Here is an 18235-nt window from a genome sequence, read left to right as displayed (position 1 = left end):
CGCCAGGATGATTGGACCGCTTTCTCCGTGAGGGTGAAGAATCACACCTTGTTCTTCCTCTTGAACCTAGATCTGCAATGGAGAAGAGAAAAAGTGGAGCTGTAGAGTTGACCGGTAGGGGAAAGAATCCCCTGTCTCCAGTAACAAAAAGTGTGGCGGCTCCATTCCATCTACCCTAATAATGAGGTGAACACCTCTTTATATAGGGGATATGGGCCTCCCCTAACCTCAATGGGCCAGGCCCAGTTAGGGGTTATCTCTACAAGCCCCAGCCCAAAGTAGTGTAAACTACATCGCGTTGGGCCTCGCGGTTGGGTTAGTAAGCAACAGTAATAATAAATATTATAATAAAAGCAATAAGTAATGGCAGCCCGACCGCTCGGGTCGGGTTTAGTACCGTACCCCATCAGGTATGGAACATATTTATAATCGACGGTAAGGTTATGTATATAATAATAGGTACGCCATGCCCGGTTTTCCTTATACCAAGTTTTAAAGTTTTTTGTCAATATCCATACCCGATTTTTTTGTGCACCTCTATTATGATATAAATACCAGATACCTAGTTTTAGAATTACATTTTGATACAAGTACCAGATACACAATTTTAGAATTACATTACATGTATATTTAAAGATCATGTAAAAGAAAAGTGTCAGACAGCTACATGACACCTCCCCATTGGGCCGTACAAAATAACAATTTTACCTCCAGTTCAAAATTACAGTCTTGCCATCGTTTTAGCTTTTGACAAATTACAATTTTACCCCAGTTAAAATTATGATTTTCCCCCGAGTTCAAAATTACAGTCTTCCATCCTTGTAGCTTTTAACAAATTATGATTTTATCCCCAATCAAAATTACGATTTTCCCCCTGTTGCCATCGCTTTAGTTTCTTTTTTTTTTCTTTTTTTTTTGTAAACCTATGGTAGTGCTTTGTCTTAATTGGTTGACTAGGTGTAACTTTTATTCATGCTAGGCAACTGCCTAGCACTCGCTTATTAGTCCGGGCAAATTACAGTTTTGCCCCCAACTTAAAATTACAACCTTGTTATCGTTTTAGTTTTTTTAGCAAACCTATGACAATGTTTTATTTTAATTAGTATCTGGCCTGGCGCCACGCAACACAGACGGGGCATAAAAACCAGTAGATGTAACACATAAATTTTTTAAAGAGTAAACTGTCACGGCCCCCGACCCGGTTTGACCCGTTTCAGGAGCCGCGGGACAGAAATCCCGTGATATTTATTTAATTGATTTTAGCAGCGGAAGTTTATCAACAGGATTTTTGTTACAGCTAAAAACTTTTCCCGATTATTTTATTTCACAACTCGGGATAAAATCCCGGTGATTTACAATAACATGATTTTACTGAGAAATCTTTATTTTTAGAAAACATATTTCTCTATTTTATAATGAGCCACGTTCTTAAGCTTGAAATGCTCCCCAGCACTTTTCCTGAATTACAATAGATCACCTGAAACATGTTTGAAAAAAAAAGTTTTGTCAGCGGGAAATACTGAGTGAATCATTCTATTTATTTAAAATGACTCGTTTATTATAATTTACAGTATTAAGAGTTTTTACATATGTTTCTGATATCTACCAACTACCCACAGTATTTGTCACTCGACCGGATCTGTGACTATGGTCATATCACCATTGGCTGCCCCAATGAATGACGTATATCACTTAATTTTAGGTTCGCCTACCTAAAGTGATAAAAACAGTAGTAATGCGCACAATACCCCACATAATGGCTGTAATTTGGTGATTACATAAACTTAATCACTGTAATTATAATTCTGAAATAATTTGCAGTATTGCAAAACACTTGATAAAAAGAGAATAACTCACATTGCAGATTTAACACGGACAGAATATGGTTTAGCCTTGTTAACCTAATTTAAATAATAATGCACACAAAACCGGGTTATTGATCAATACAACATTTACGATAACTCACGAGATCAAATTCTCACAATGAACGACAAAGTGCGATACTTAAACATCCATCCATTTAACGACGAACGACAAAGTATAACCCTAATGTGGGCGGCACTTAAACATCCATTGGATATATTGATCGGTCGGAAAATGAATCGTAATAGCGATCGAGTTATTACCCTGTTTTGCGGCAGCACTTCATGATCAGTGTGTGTTTAATTGTAATAATACTATGATAACTCGACGTACAGAAAGCTTTTGGCCGTCGTCTCAACTTCTGAAATCAATTGCCAATGTCGGCTATTTATACACAAAATTTGGCACGCTTACGGACCGTAAGAGAGGCGGTCTAATTATATAGGCTAGCTGGGTTCGGGACTAGCTTTGCTGACTCAATGTTAAAACGAATTTCAATCTGTACAACGTATTTTAGAGATAATTATCACTAGGGTTTAACCCCCCCCTGAGTTTTAGGGGCCCTGATCCTAATTCCAATTGTTCTGAAAATTTTAGGGTTAGTGCAGAATTACTTGGGTGTCTCAATTAGGGTTTTCTTAGTGACTAATTATCATCCTAATTATGGATTTTAATGAGAGTTGTTAAATCCTCCCCATCTTAAGAAAAATCTCGTCCTCGAGATTCACTGAAATAGATGAGGGTATTTCTGCTTCATTTCTGTCTCCAGTTCCCAAGTATATTCTGGTCCCCCTTTGAATTCCATTTGACTTTTACCAGTACTAGTTGCTTGTGTTTGAGAAGCTTGACCTTCCGGTCTTCTATTTGTAGTGGTTTCTCTACAAATTTCAGCTTTTCATTTACCTTTATATCTTGAAGAGGTACTACCAGGGATTTGTCTGATAAATATTTCTTGAGGTTGGATACATGAAATACATCATGTACTCCAGTTAATTCTTCTGGTAGTTGTAACCGATAAGCAACTGGTCCTATACGTTGGATTACTGCAAATGGTCCTACGTATCTTGGACTTAGGTTTCCTTTCTTACCGAATCGTACTACTTCTTTCCAAGGAGAGACTTTCAAAAGTACTTTGTCTCCTATCTGGAACTCTAGTGGCTTGCGGCGATTGTCTGCATAACTCTTCTGACGATCTCTCGCTGTCTTCAATCTTTCCTTGATTTGGGTTATCTTGTCTGTGGTTTCTTGCACGATTTCTGGACCTGATAATTGACTTTCTCCTATTTCTGCCCAACAAACCGGAGTTCTGCACTTGCGTCCATACAGTGCTTCGAATGGAGCGGCTTCGATGCTTGAGTGATAACTATTGTTATAGGAGAATTCGATTAATGGTAAATGGTTATCCCAATTACCACCAAAGTCAATTACACATGCTCGGAGCATGTCTTCTAGAGTTTGGATCATCCTTTCACTTTGTCTGTCTTTTTGTGGATGATATGCAGTACTTAGATTGAGTCGGGTTCCCATTGCTTCTTGGAAGCTTGTCCAGAAACGGGAAGTGAAACGACTATCTCTATCCGATACAATGGAGAGTGGGACTCCATGTAAGGATACTATTTCATCTACATACAACTTGGCTAATCTTTCCATGCTAAAGGTTTCTTTCATAGGTAGAAAGTGAGCGGATTTGGTTAACCGATCCACAATTACCCAAATAGCATCATTACCTTTTCTGGTTTTGGGTAACTTAGTAACAAAGTCCATTGTTATGAGTTCCCATTTCCACACAGGCATTTCTAATTGTTGTAGTAGACCTGAAGGTTTCTGGTGTTCAGCTTTAACTTGTGAACAGGTTAGACACTTAGATACGTATTCGGCTATATCCTTTTTCATTCCTATCCACCAGAAATTCTTTCTTAATTCTTGGTACATCTTATTGTTTCCTGGATGTACAGTATACCTAGATTTATGAGCTTCCTCTAAAATCTTAGATCTTAAATTTCCCTGTTCAGGTACCCAAATTCTGCTTTTGTGGAATTTCCAAATTCCATCATTTCCTTGTCCCAATTCTTTTAGGTAACCTTTCATTCCTTCACCATCATCCTTGATTGCTGTTTCCTGAATTTCCTTCAATTGTTCCATTAAATCTACTTGTAGATTTATTCTAAGAGCACGGACTCGCTTTTGCTTCTCATGATACTTACGACTTAAGGCATCTGCGACTACGTTTGCCTTTCCTTCGTGATATTGAATATCACAGTCGTAATCACTCAGGATTTCCATCCATCTTCTTTGCCTCATATTTAACTCTTTTTGCCCAAATATATACCTTAAACTTTTATGATCTGTATAAACAGTAAACTTACTTCCATACAGATAATGTCTCCATATCTTAAGGCCAAAACTATAGCTCCTAATTCTAAATCATGAGTCGTATAGTTTTCCTCGTGCTTCTTCAATTGTCTGGAAGCATACGCAATTACCTTCTTGCGTTGCATTAACACACATCCGAATCCTAATTTTGAAGCATCACAATATACTTCAAAGTCTTCTGTTCCTTCTGGTAAGGCTAAGATTGGAGCATTTGTTAATTTCTGCTTCAAGATTCTAAAGGCTTCTTCTTGTTTAGGTCCCCATTCAAACTTAATGGCTTTACAGGTTAGCTTAGTTAATGGTACAACTATCTTGGAAAAATCCTTAATAAACCGTCTATAATACCCGGCTAAACCTATAAAACTTCTAATTTCCATTGCGGTTTGCGGAACCTTCCAATTGGTAATTGCTTCTATCTTAGCAGGATCTACATGAATACCTTCATGATTCACCATGTGTCCTAAGAATTGCACTTCTTGTAGCCAAAATTCACACTTCGAGAACTTGGCGTACAACTTTTCTTTTCTTAACAAAGTTAAGAGTGCATGCAAGTGCTGACAATGTTCGTCCTGACTTTTTGAATAAATAAGTATATCGTCTATGAAAACAATTACAAATTTATCCAAATATGGTTTACAGATCCTGTTCATCATGTCCATGAATGCTGCAGGTGCATTAGTTAACCCGAAGGGCATGACTGTAAACTCATAGTGTCCATACCTAGTTCTAAAAGCAGTTTTAGGTATGTCTTCTTCTTGAACCTTTAATTGATGATATCCGGAGCGTAAGTCTATCTTAGAAAAGTATTTAGCGCCTTGTAATTGATCGAAAAGATCATCAATCCTAGGTAATGGGTATCGATTCTTAATTGTAACCTTATTCAACTCTCTATAATCGATACACATTCTCACCGATCCATCTTTATTTTTCACAAACAACACTGGTGCACCCCAAGGGGATGAACTAGGTTGTATAAATCCTTTGCTTAGTAATTCCTCTAATTGTTTCTTCAATTCTAGCATTTCGGTAGGAGCTAATCGATAAGGTGCCTTGGCTATCTGTGTAGTTCCTGGAATTAGATGAATCCTAAATTCTACCTCCCTATCTGGTGGTAACCCAGGTAAATCTTCCGGGAATATATCTGGGTATTCTGAGACTACAGGAATTTCCTTAAGTTCTTTACCCTTAGTACTAATGATTACTGAAATCATATATACTATTCCTTGCTTTCTTTCATAATTAGCAACTTTCATTACTGATATGAACTTCATGGGTTTACGCGGTTTATCTCCTGTAATCATGATTACTTCTCCAGTAGGTGATTGAATTTCTATAGAGTTTTTATCACAAATGATTTGAGCATGGTTGGCTATTAACCAATCCATTCCTAATACAACATCAAATTCAGCTAATTTCATAGGTAATAGGTTTGCAGCAAATTTATGACCTGAAAGTTCTATTTCTACTTTTTGCAAAACCTGATTGATTTTTACTGAATTCCCATCTGCGGTTTCGACTGTAAAAATCTGCCTAATGGTAGTTAAGGGTAACTTAAGAGCTTGGCAGAATGAAGTATTTATAAAACTTTGGTTTGCACCCGAGTCAAACAATACTTTTGCATAAACGTCGTGAACTAAAAATGTACCGGCTATCACATCCGGGATGAGCTCTGCTTCTTGAGTGGTTAGTTGGAATGCTCTGGCATTCTTCTTAGTAGCTCCTTCGGCCGCCTTGGGTTTGTTGTCTACTGGTTTGACTAACTTAGGACATTCTGTTTTGAAATGTCCGACTTCTCCACAATTGTAACAAATTATGGATTTCTTTCTGCAGTTTTCTTCACGATGTCCTATTGTTTTGCAAAAATTGCAAATTTTATTACATTTTCCAAAATGTTTCTTTTTGCAAGTTTTGCAGAATGGCAAAGTTGAAGATTGCCCTGCTCCTCTTTTCTTGAAACTACTATTACCCACCCTAAATCCTTGGGTAATTTTCTGAGCTAGTTCCTTCTTCCTGTCTTCATCTCTTGTGCGTATCAATTCATCAGTCAGAGTGTTAGCTAATTCTACGGCATCGTCAATAGTGCGAGGTCTCGCAACCTTAACGATATTTCGAATTTCGCTAATTAATCCCCATATATAGCGAGAAATGAGTACCGGCTCTGGCGAAGCCAGTGTTGGTACCACTCTAGCATTTTCAAAGAATGTCGAAGTATAACCACGACAATCTACACCTATCATTCGATGATTTAGGAACTTATTTGCCATTTGTTCCTTTTCATACTCAGGACAGAATTTTCTTTCTACAAGATTCTTAAATTCTTCCCAAGTCATAGCATAAGCCCTATTTCTTCCTTTAGCTTGTAACACAGTGTTCCACCATTCGAGTGCTCCTTCTTTAAATAGATTTGATGCGTACATGACCTGATCATCTTTGGCACACTTTCTTATTGCTATTACTGCTTCGGTTTTCTCTAACCAACGCAGTGATGCAGTTGCCCCTTCATTGCCTGCAAATTCAGTGGCTTTACAAGCAAGGAATTCTTTGAAAGTGCAACCAGGTGTTGCAGCTTTCAGTTTCTTAGGGAGCGGCGTGTGCTGGGATTCATTATCATGATTAACATGATTATTGCCCCCATTTATACTATTACTGAAGTTATCTTCAGAAGTACGTTTACTAGGAACGATATGTTGTGGTTAGATTGGACTTTTTACAGCAGCAACGAATGCTGGAATAGCATTGGCTATCCCTTGAGCAACAATATTTTCAATATCTTGTCTAGTCATATATTGATCCCCTGGATGTTGCTCCGACTGATTAACCTCATTTACCGGTTCATTACCAATATTTGCCATCTGATAATATATATAATTTTTATTAGTATCTGATAAATAGCAATTATACACAAACAATCAGACAATTTACAATACACGTATAGTCAAAACTATCGATTTCTCGATTCCATTTTATATCTGTCATAGTATGCATCACTACATACAAATATTTTACAAAGTTTTATTCGTAGTTATGTTACAGACTGATTTCACTATTACTTTTACTATTACACAACTATAGTTTTACCATCCTCCTATCTCTCGTCACTTGTCGTCCTAAAAACGAAGTTCCCTTTCATCATACTTCCAGGCAATTTGTCCCCCTATCTCCCTGATTCTATTTCCTGCATCCATCAATTCTTCACCATAATGGCGAAGTTCCGCCATATTTTTGTTACTCATTGGTGGATTAGGTAGGGGTTCTGGATCGAATTGTGGAAGAAAGGAATAAGGATCATTGACAATATTTTGAAATTGCCAATCATTTGTCCACCATTCGTCAATTTCTACAGGTTGGGAGTGAATTATTGGTTCTGGGATTGCTGGTTCAAAATTCATAGGGAGTGGATTTTCAAGAGGATAGGTAAAAACATTAGTATTGACAGGCTGAATAGTCTCACAGCTTGCCAATAGAAAATCTATTTCCTCCTGAAAAGTTATTCCCTGGTTTTGGTTGGAGCTCTCTCCAATTTCTATCTGAGTTGGTCTAGAACCTTGTCCTACTTCCATTTCTATTTCTTTAGAATATTCCTCAAACTGTATTTCCATTTGCCTAGAATCTTTCTTGACTTCAGTTTCCATCTCTTGCTGTTTAGAACTTTCTTTGAGTATAATTTCTTTTCCTTTTTCTAAAGGGTTGTTTATTTTAGGAAGTATCGTAGCTGGCTTTTTCCTACGTATACGACTACCCCATACATAATTCTTTCTTTTCTTTCATTTTGGCTTTGTCAAAGGTGGAGCATTGAATTCTACAGGTTGTTCCACATCAGCAAAGTATCCAGTAAAATCTTTGGAAACTTCTACATTCACTGGGTAAAGATTGAGGTTCTGAAAGGCTTCAGATATCTCATTCATGCTGTGTAGCATATATGCAAAATGCACAAAAATACTAAGTTAAAACTTTGGAACAAAGTTTAACAAATAAACATTGAAGTTTTATTGCACACTATTTGTACAAAATAACAGGAAAGAACACACTCGGATTTATTTATTTATTTACTGGGAAGTGCTATTACTAGACCTAGGGTATTTAAAGATCTGCATGTTCTGCTACTGTGGCTAGCATATACAAATTTGCCCATTTCTCATCTAGCTTGTCTTCCCAAGGTGATTTATTGATTAATTCCTGGGTCTCCTTTTTAATCCTCTTTTCTCGGATTTGCTCTTTACTTTTCTTAATAATCATACTCTTTTTTCTAGGAGAAAGCGGTTTCTCATATTGTGCTTTTCGCACAAATATTCCTTCTTCAGGAATTGTAGGGAGTTTTGAAGATTTGTTTTGGGATGAACTTCCCTCTTCGTAGACTGACCTATCTAATTTAAGATAGATATTTTGCAGCTTTTGCTTACCCATACTGTAACTAACAAATAGTCAGTTTAATAAAACACATAATCACATAATAGTAATCAGGAAAAATTAAGTATCTCTAAATACTTAATTAGCTTAACTCAGTGGCTCTGATACCACCTTATTTCTGTCACGGCCCCCGACCCGGTTTGACCCGTTTCAGGAGCCGCGGGACAGAAATCCCGTGATATTTATTTAATTGATTTTAGCAGCGGAAGTTTATCAACAGGATTTTTTTTACATCTAAAAACTTTTCTCGATTATTTTATTTCACAACTCGGGATAAAATCCCGGTAATTTACAATAACATGATTTTACTGAGAAATCTTTATTTTTAGAAAACATATTTCTCTATTTTATAATGAGCCACTTTCTTAAGCTTGAAATGCTCCCCAGCACTTTTCCTGAATTACAATAGATCACCTGAAACATGTTTGAAAAAAAAAGTTTTGTCAGCGGGAAATACTGAGTGAATCATTCTATTTATTTAAAATGACTCGTTTATTATAATTTACAGTATTAAGAGTTTTTACATATGTTTATGATATCTACCAACTACCCACAGTATTTGTCACTCGACCGGATCTGTGACTATGGTCATATCACCATTGGCTGCCCCAATGAATGACGTATATCACTTAATTTTAGGTTCGCCCACCTAAAGTGATAAAAACAGTAGTAATGTGCACAATACCCCACATACTGGCTGTAATTTGGTGATTACATAAACTTAATCACTGTAATTATAATTCTGAAATAATTTGGAGTATTGCAAAACACTTGATAAAAAGAGAATAACTCACATTGCAGATTTAACACGGACAGAATATGGTTTAGCCTTGTTAAGCTAATTTAAATAATAATGCACACAAAACCGGGTTAGTGATCAATACAGCATTTACGATAACTCACGAGATCAAATTCTCACAATGAACGACAAAGTGCGATACTTAAACATCCATCGATTTAACGGCGAACGACAAAGTATAACCCTAATGTGGGCGACACTTAAACATCCATTGGATATATTAATCGGTCGGAAAATGAATCGTAATAGCGATCGAGTTATTACACTGTTTTGCGGCAGCACTTCGTGATCAGTGTGTGTTTAATTGTAATAATACTATGATAACTCGACGTACAGAAAGCTTTTGGCCGTCGTCTCAACTTCTGAAATCAATTGCCAATGTCGGCTATTTATACACAAAATTTGGCACGCTTACGGACCGTATGCCCTTTCCCTTACGGTCCGTAAGAGAGGCGGTTTAATTATATAGGCTAGCTGGGTTCGGGACTAGCTTTGCTGACTCAATGTTAAAACGAATTTCAATCTGTACAACGTATTTTAGAGATAATTATCACTAGGGTTTAACCCCCCCCCCTGAGTTTTAGGGGCCCTGATCCTAATTCCAATTGTTCTTTAAATTTTTGGGTTAGTGCAGAATTACTTGGGTGTCTCAATTAGGGTTTTCTTATTGACTAATTATCATCCTAATTATGGATTTTAATGAGAGTTGTTACATAAACTGCCAAAATGGTCCCTGAGGTTTGATAAGTTTTGTCACTTTAGTACAAAACTCAATTTTTTTGAATATGGGTCCATGTGGTTTTAATTTTGTTGTAATTTTCATCCAAAAGCAAAATCTGGTCATATTTTTTAGTTAACATCCAGTTTTTTTTTTTTTTTGTCATTTTCCTCCCTTTCAATGAATAACAAAATGGTCAAATTTTTTAATTTGTTACAATAAAACAAAAAGAAACCATTTTGTCATTCATTAAAAAGGAGAAAAAAGACAAAAAGCTGGATGTTAACTGATTAATCAGACGTGACCCAAGTTCAAAAGTTTTAAGTTTTAGATTAAAGTGAAAAAGTGAACAAATCTTAACGACAATTTTTGCAGTTTACTCTTTAAAAAATATAGAGTAAACTTCCGTTTTGCTCCCTGTGGTTTGGTCACTTTAACGGTTTTGCTCCAAACCTTTGAAAATAGTCATTTTTTCCTCTAATAGTTTGCTATGATTTTTCCATTTTGCTCCCTGCGAGCAAAATGAAAAAACAGACAACTTGGATAGAGTTAGAGGCGGGCAACAATATGGAAAAACAATAGCAAACTATTGGAGAAAAATGACTATTTTTAAAGGTTTAGAGTAAAATCGTTAAATTGACCAAACATACGAAGGAAAACGTAAGTTTACCCAAAAATACATCAAAAAATTTTGAATGGAAATGGAGCATCTGACGTGGCACATAACCCTTGTGCCCTAATTGAAACACAACATAAACTATTCCTTCCAAGTTCCAATCGCTTGTTCCTCTGTCTGTCTCCCTCCCTCCATATTTCCAATTTCACAGCTTACAATCTTTCTTTCTTTTGACCAAATGGGCAGCAGAGCTAACGGCGCCGCCGCCGGAAAAGTTACATCCACCAGCAATGGCAGCGCCACCGTGGACAAAGACGTGGATTTCGCCAACTATTTCTGCACCTACGCCTTTCTCTACCACCAGAAAGAAATGCTCTCTGACCGTGTTCGTATGGACGCTTATTACAACTCTGTTTTCAACAACAAACATCACTTCATCGGAAAAGTACGCTTTTTTTACTTCTCATTATTATTATTTTCTTCATTACGTCGTCGTTTTGGTTTTGTTTTGTCCCTACGATTGTTTTATGCATAATGTTGATATTAGGCGCTATACGGTGTCGTTTTAGTGTTACAGTGGGTAATGTTTATACGGGCTGTATGATTTAGGGTCTTATGGCCCGTATGAGTGTTATAGTGGCTAATCATACTGGCTGGATGATGTGTTAGACTGACACAAAGCGACTGATGTGACAATGCACACCGACCTGTGGTTTGTTAAAAATCACTATTGACAATTTGACAACGAACACCATTGACAAAGGGTCAAGGTTTAAAAGAACAAAAACGAGTTTCGAGGCGTTTTCCCTTCGCCTCACGAGGCGTAAGCCTCGAGGCATAAGGCCGATATTACTGTTTTTGTCCCTGTGGTTTGTCAAAAATCATTATTTCAGTCCATTAGTTTAAAAATTGCGATTTCAGTCCCCGTGGTTTCACTTTCGTAACCATTTCAGTCCCTGTGGTTTCACTTTCGTAACTATTTCAGTCCATTATTCTGTAAAGTACAGGGACTGAAATGGTTACGAGGTGGACTGAAATGGTTACGAAAGTGAAACCACCGGGACTGAAATCGCAATTTATAAACTAATGGACTGGAATAGTGATTTTTGACAAACCACAGGGACGAAAACAGTAATTAACTCATAAATAAATATACAAAACTATATATATTATAAAAATAATAATACTAACTAATTTCATCATCAGATTCATTGAAATCATAAAAAACACACTTAAAAAAGACATGAAATGCTTGAAATTGACACAAAAAGTTAAAAACATCAAAAACAGCTATCAAAATCCCCTGAGGCGCACCTGAAGCGCAGCTTTCTTAGCGCCTCAGCCCCTCTGAGGCGTATATACATTAAAAACACCATGAGGCGCGCCTCAGACTCGTTTTTTGGCCGTTTCGCCTCGAGGCGTGCCGTGAGGCGCACGCCTCAAACGTTTTTTAAAACCATGCATAGGCTCAAAGGTTATACGATTTTAACTTTATATTATCTTTAACTCTTTAGAATAATCTGTTTGATGTAACCTTAAAACCTAATTTGCCATCGATCTTTTGGGTGATGATAACTGCTAAATTTGTGTTGTAATCGTTAAAACCGGAACTAAATTGGTTATTCGATGGAGAAGACCGTGTTGGATGTAGGAACCGGTAGTGGCATTTTAGCAATTTGGTCAGCTCAAGCTGGTGCAAGGAAGGTATATGCTGTCGAAGCTACTAAAATGGCGGAGCATGCGCGCGAGCTCGTTAAAGCCAATAACCTTCAAGATGTTGTTGAAGTGATCGAGGGTTCAATCGAAGATATAACTTTGCCCGAAAAAGGTCGGTATCCAATATAAATTATTATCATTATTTATTTATGAGTAAATTAAGTTTTTAGCCCCTGTGTTTATATCACTTTTACTATATTAGCCTAAAATAATAATTTTTAACATATCTGCCCCCATGGTTTCTATAACTAACTATTTTGGCCCCTAAGTCTAGAGATCATGGGGGCCAAAATGGTTAGTTATAGAGACCATAGGGGCTAAAATGGTTAGACTTAGGGGCCAAAATGGTTAGTTATAGAGACCATGGGGGCAGATATGTTAAAAATTCTTATTTTGGGCTAATATAGTAAAAGTGATATAACCACAGGGGTCAAAAACGTAATTTACTCTTTATTTATTTTTTTCTATTATAATATTGAAAACTTATGATCGATGAACAGTTGATGTAATAATATCTGAGTGGATGGGATATTTTCTTCTGCGCGAATCTATGTTCGATTCCGTTATCTGTGCGCGTGATCGCTGGCTGAAACCAACTGGAGTTATGTAAGTATCTTTACGAATTATATAAAATCGTTACATAAAGTAAAGTACACAGATAGTCCCTGTGGTTTTCCAAAAATTTGGATTTGGTCCCTAGCTTTCCAAAATACACAGATGGTCGGTATCATGGTTTTAAAAAACGTTTGAGGCGTGCGCCTCAAGGCGCGCCTCGAGGCGAAACGGCCAAAAAACGTGTCTGAGGCGCGCCTCATGGTGTTTTTAATGTATATGCGCCTCAGAGGGGCTGAGGTGCTAAGAAAGCTGCGCCTCAGGTGCGCCTCAGGGGATTTTGATAGTTGTTTTTGACTTTTTGTGTCAATTTCAAGCATTTCATGTCTTTTTTAAGTGTGTTTTTGATGATTTTGATGAATCTGATGATGAAATTAATTAGTATTATTATTTTTATAATATATATAATTTTTATATTTATTTGTTAATACCGCCTCGGCCTTACGCCTCGTTTCGCCTCGAGGCTTACGCCTCGTGAGGCGAAGGGAAAACGCCTCGAAACTCGTTTCCGTTCTTTTAAACCATGGTTGGTATACACTTTGTAACGCATTTAGTCCCCGACTTTTGCCAAAAGTACATGGATGGTCCTTGTGGTGTGCACTTTGTTACGCATTTAGTCCCTAACTTGGACCTCTTGAAACCTTCAAATTTGTTGGTTGGAGACTAAATGCGTTACAAAGTGCAAATCACAGGGTCCATACGTGTACTTTTAGAAAGCAGGGGACCAAATCCAAAATTTTGAAAAACCACAGGGACTATTCGTGTACTTTACTCCATTTATATATCTTTATCGGTATTGTTCTAAAAGAAACTAAAAATGATTTTTCTTGTTTTCTCAAACTTATGCACGAGTCTGTTTAAATTTGCAGGTACCCGAGCCATGCTCGGATGTGGCTAGCACCGATCCGCTCAGGATTAGCCGATCATAAAATGAGTGACTACGAAGGATGTATGGATGATTGGCACGGTTTCGTTAACGAAACGAAATCTTATTACGGCGTCGATATGAGTGTGTTGACAAAACCATTTTCCGAAGAGCAAAAAAAGTATTACTTACAGGTTAGAATTAAAAAAAAAAAATCAAACCGGAATAATTTATTTGATTTTGTCATGCTTTAATTGTCATTAAAATGAATTTAATGGTGTAGAATTCTTTGTGGAACAACCTTCACCCGAATCAAGTAGTCGGAACAACCGCTATTTTGAAGGAGATTGATTGTTTAACGGTTAGTGTTGAAGATATTCTTAAAGTAGAAGCTACCGTTTCATCGACGATTATTAAAGAGGACACAAGGCTATGCGGGTTTGGTGGCTGGTTTGATGTCCATTTTAAAGTGAGTTTTTTTTTTTTTTTTTTTTTTAATTTTTTTAACCCCGACAAGTTTTTAATGACTCTTGGGGCCGAGCTAAACTAGTTTTTTTATATTTTTACTTTTATGATTTTAGGGACGGAAGGAGAATCCCGCTGAGTGTGAGGTTGAGTTGACTACGGCTCCAAGTATAAACGATGGTACACATTGGGGTCAACAGGTTAGAAACTCTAAAACCTAACTTTTACATAAAAGTAAGAGTTAATTACTAGGGATGTAAACGAACCAAACGAACACGAACAAGGCCATGTTCGTGTTCGTTCGTTAAGGAAATTAACATGTTCGCGAACTGTTCATGAACGCATACCGAACATAAGTTTATGTCCGTGTTCGTTCGTTAAGGAAATTCAATTGTTCACGAACAGTTCGTGAACACTGGTCTCGAACACAAACGAACGCAAGCAAATAAAAATGAACGCAAACGAACATTTAACTTGAAAATAAAAAAATGAAAACATTGTTAAATACAACCATCAAATTATAAATCAAAACACAAGAAGTTTACCACACCACCAAACGATGAATAAAGTTTAACTAACTTAGACATAATTATTCCCAAAAATGTCTTAGAATGTCCAAATTTTAGCTAACTTAGAAAAAATAGGGTTTCAAGTTTTCAATATGTTTAGACAAAAGGTTTATTATTTATTATTTTTTTAATATAATCAAACGAACATACTACCGAATGTTCACGAACGTAGTCGAACGAACGAGACCTGTGTTCGTGTTCGTTCGCTAAGCTAACCGAACGAATTTTTTTGTTCATGTTTGTTCGTTAAGTTAATCGAACGAACATAAACGAACTTCCCGCCGAACGGTTCACGAACTGTTCGCTGAACGTGTGGTTCATTTACAGCCCTATTAATTACTGTTTTCGTCCCTGTGGTTTGTCAAAAATCACCATTTCAGTCCGTTAGTTTAAAAATTGCGATTTCAGTCCCTGTGGTTTCACTTTCGTAACCATTTCAGTCCACCTCGTAACCATTTCAGTCCCTGTACTTAACAAAATAATGGATTGAAATGGTTACGAAAGTGAAACCACAGGGACTGAAATCGCAATTTTTAAACTAATGGACTGAAATAGTGATTTTTGACAAACGACAAGGACGAAAACAGTAATTAACTCTAAAAGTAATCCTGAAATCGTTATATATTGAGCATAAGAAAAGACAACTATACCTCTTGGACACTCGTAAATCCTCTTTGTTTTTCTGAAACTAGAGTAAAGTACACGGATTGTCCCTGTCGTTTTTCAAAATTTTGGATTTGGTCCCTGGCTTTCGAAAAGTACAATGTACACGGATGGTCCCTGTGGTTTGCACTTTGTAACGAATGTAGTCCCCAACCAACAAAACTAAAGGTTTCAAGAGTTCCAAGTTAGCGACTAAATGCGGTACATAGAGCAAACCGCAGGGACCATCCATGTACTTTTGGCAAAATGTTAGGGATTATATGCGTTAGAAAGACAATCCGTATACTTTGAAAATCTAGGGTTCAAATCCAAATTTTTGAAAACCACAAGGACGGTCCGTATACGTTACTCAAGAAAATAAGTCTTATGGACCATAATCATTACCAACGAGATATTTGTACCATTACCATGGTCTTAAAAAACAGTTGAGGCATGCGCCTTGAGGCGCACCTCAAGGCGAAACACCCAAAAAACAATTTTGATGTTTTTGACTTTTTGTCAAGGTTGGAGAACTTGCTGGTCGCTAGTGGGCCGGTGAGGTGGGGACTAGCGACTACTCGGGATTACTCGAGATTAATCGGGATTAATCGGATCGGGTTTTTTATATGTAATTTTCAGTTTTATGTCTACATATACACATTTTTATAGGTATATATTTTAAGTAGCTAGGTTTTAACTCTTACCCAACTCATTTTTTTAAGTATACAAGATTAATTGTTGGAATTCACATGGTTTGGTTGGGAACTGGCCGGAATCTAGAGGTTTTGGCCGGAATATACAGGCTTTTTGCCTTGGCTGGCCGACTAGATCCGACGAGGCCCGATTAGGCTCAACTATCAATTAATGGACTGATTAACGAAAAATTACTCAGTTACTGGCCGGCTAGCGATTAATCGCCAACTAATCGCCGCCTAATCGCGATTTTTACAACACTGCTTTTTGTATCAATTTCAAGCAATTTATGTCTTTTTTATGTGTGTTTTTTGATGATTTTTGATGAATCGCCGACTAATCGCCGCCTAGTCGCGATTAATCGCCGACTAATCGCCGCCTTGTCGCGATAAAGGGGCGTTTGGGATTTTGCTTGTTGCGCTTTTTGGAAGCAGATAATCACTTTTAATTGTTTGGGTGAAGAAAAGCGCGTATGCATATCAGCGTATCTATTTTTTTTCGAGTGAAATTGAGTCTTGGTGAATTCAAATTTACACGTTTGCCCTTCACGTGGAATAAGCTAAATCAACAATCCTAAACGCACCGAATCATGTATGCTTGTATTAATGTTCTTGTTTTCTTATGTGCAGGTCTTTCTCTTGCATCCCGCTGTTCGTGTAAACGAAGGTAACGAGATCCTTGTTAACTTTTCAATGAGCCGTTCTGAAGAAAATCATCGTTTAATGAACGTTGATCTCGGGTACGAAATTAAGTTGTCGTCTGGCAAGACACTGCCACCTGTCAGAAACAAGTTCTATATTGAATGAAGCCGAACAAAACGACCACCATCGTTACAACATTTTCAGGTAATCGAATTGAATCAGCATGAAAACTGTTCCCCACTGCGATTATTTTTCGTGTAATTTATGTTGTATGATATCGGTTTTTTTGTTCTTGATACTTTTGCTTCATGTAAAAACCTTAATGAGTTGTAAGTCTTTAACTCTTAAATGTTGTATACATTCAGAAAAAGTAAAATTTTCTGCAAGTTTTGCTGGTTTTATATGAGGGTATTTTTGTCTTTTCATCACCTGTTGCCGGTAAACAGCCAACCTCCGGTTGGTAACATGATTCGATGAGGTTTAAAATCGAGTCCAAAACTAACGCGTTTGTACCCTTCTGTAGGTAAGTTTTTAACACGAGAACCCACTTATGATCGTATAAGCGATTATTAATAACCGTAAACATGTGAACTTTAAGCTAAAATTTACACCAGTTAATAACTTTAATCAGATGATACTCCAGTGGTCCGTCAGTGATCCTAATTTCCCGTTCAAAAAAAAAAAAATAAAATAAAATAAAATAAAATAACTTTAATCAGATCCACACATTGATTAGGATTAGGGCAATGGTTTATGGGTTAGCTTAAATTCACCATGTTGTAACTTATAAGTGAACAGTTAGCCCAAAACCTGACATGTTAATTAGTCTTCTCTTCGGCCCAATACCACTAGCCCAAAACTTTTACTTTCTGAAATTTTGAGATTTGTTATCTTAACTAGTAATAAAATTCCTCACACGCGTTGCGACGGATATTTGTTTTTCTATAAATAATTCTAAACAAAAATTTGTTTTACTTATATTCAGATCTTTTTGAAAGAGCATATCGCATAAGGGGACTGGGGGTGGTCCGTGATGGCCACCCCATCACTCGTTAAAAAATAACACACACCGCCGCCGCCTAATGTATCACGCGTTGAATTTGTAACGCGTTCTTTGTATCACACGTTGAAAACAAGTTTGATGAAAGTTTGAATTAATAGCAAGTTTGTCGTTTATGCAATTGAATTAATAGCAAGTTTGATGAAAAGTGCAAATTAGCCCCTCAACTTTTGTTAGCTATTTTTAAATAGCTTTC

At 36.9% G+C, this 18235-nt stretch overlaps 1 protein-coding gene across 1 annotated transcript; it reads left to right on the top strand.

Moving 5' to 3' along the window:
- The first annotated feature begins 10919 nt into the window (after positions 1–10919).
- On the top strand, positions 10920–17382 carry LOC110893862 (protein arginine N-methyltransferase PRMT10). Its single transcript, XM_022141010.2, has 7 exons — positions 10920–11221; positions 12412–12604; positions 12993–13098; positions 13974–14163; positions 14253–14438; positions 14551–14634; positions 16968–17382. The coding sequence occupies exons 1-7, from the start codon at positions 11015–11017 to the stop codon at positions 17142–17144; spliced, it is 1143 nt and encodes a 380-aa protein (XP_021996702.1). The 5' UTR covers positions 10920–11014; the 3' UTR covers positions 17145–17382.
- The last annotated feature ends 853 nt before the right edge of the window (positions 17383–18235 follow it).

This window comes from Helianthus annuus, chromosome 12 (genome assembly GCF_002127325.2).
Source record: "Helianthus annuus cultivar XRQ/B chromosome 12, HanXRQr2.0-SUNRISE, whole genome shotgun sequence".
NCBI classification, from domain to species: Eukaryota; Viridiplantae; Streptophyta; class Magnoliopsida; order Asterales; family Asteraceae; genus Helianthus; species Helianthus annuus.
Note: the sequence above shows the minus strand (reverse complement) of the source record. Positions and strands in the feature narration are given on the sequence as shown.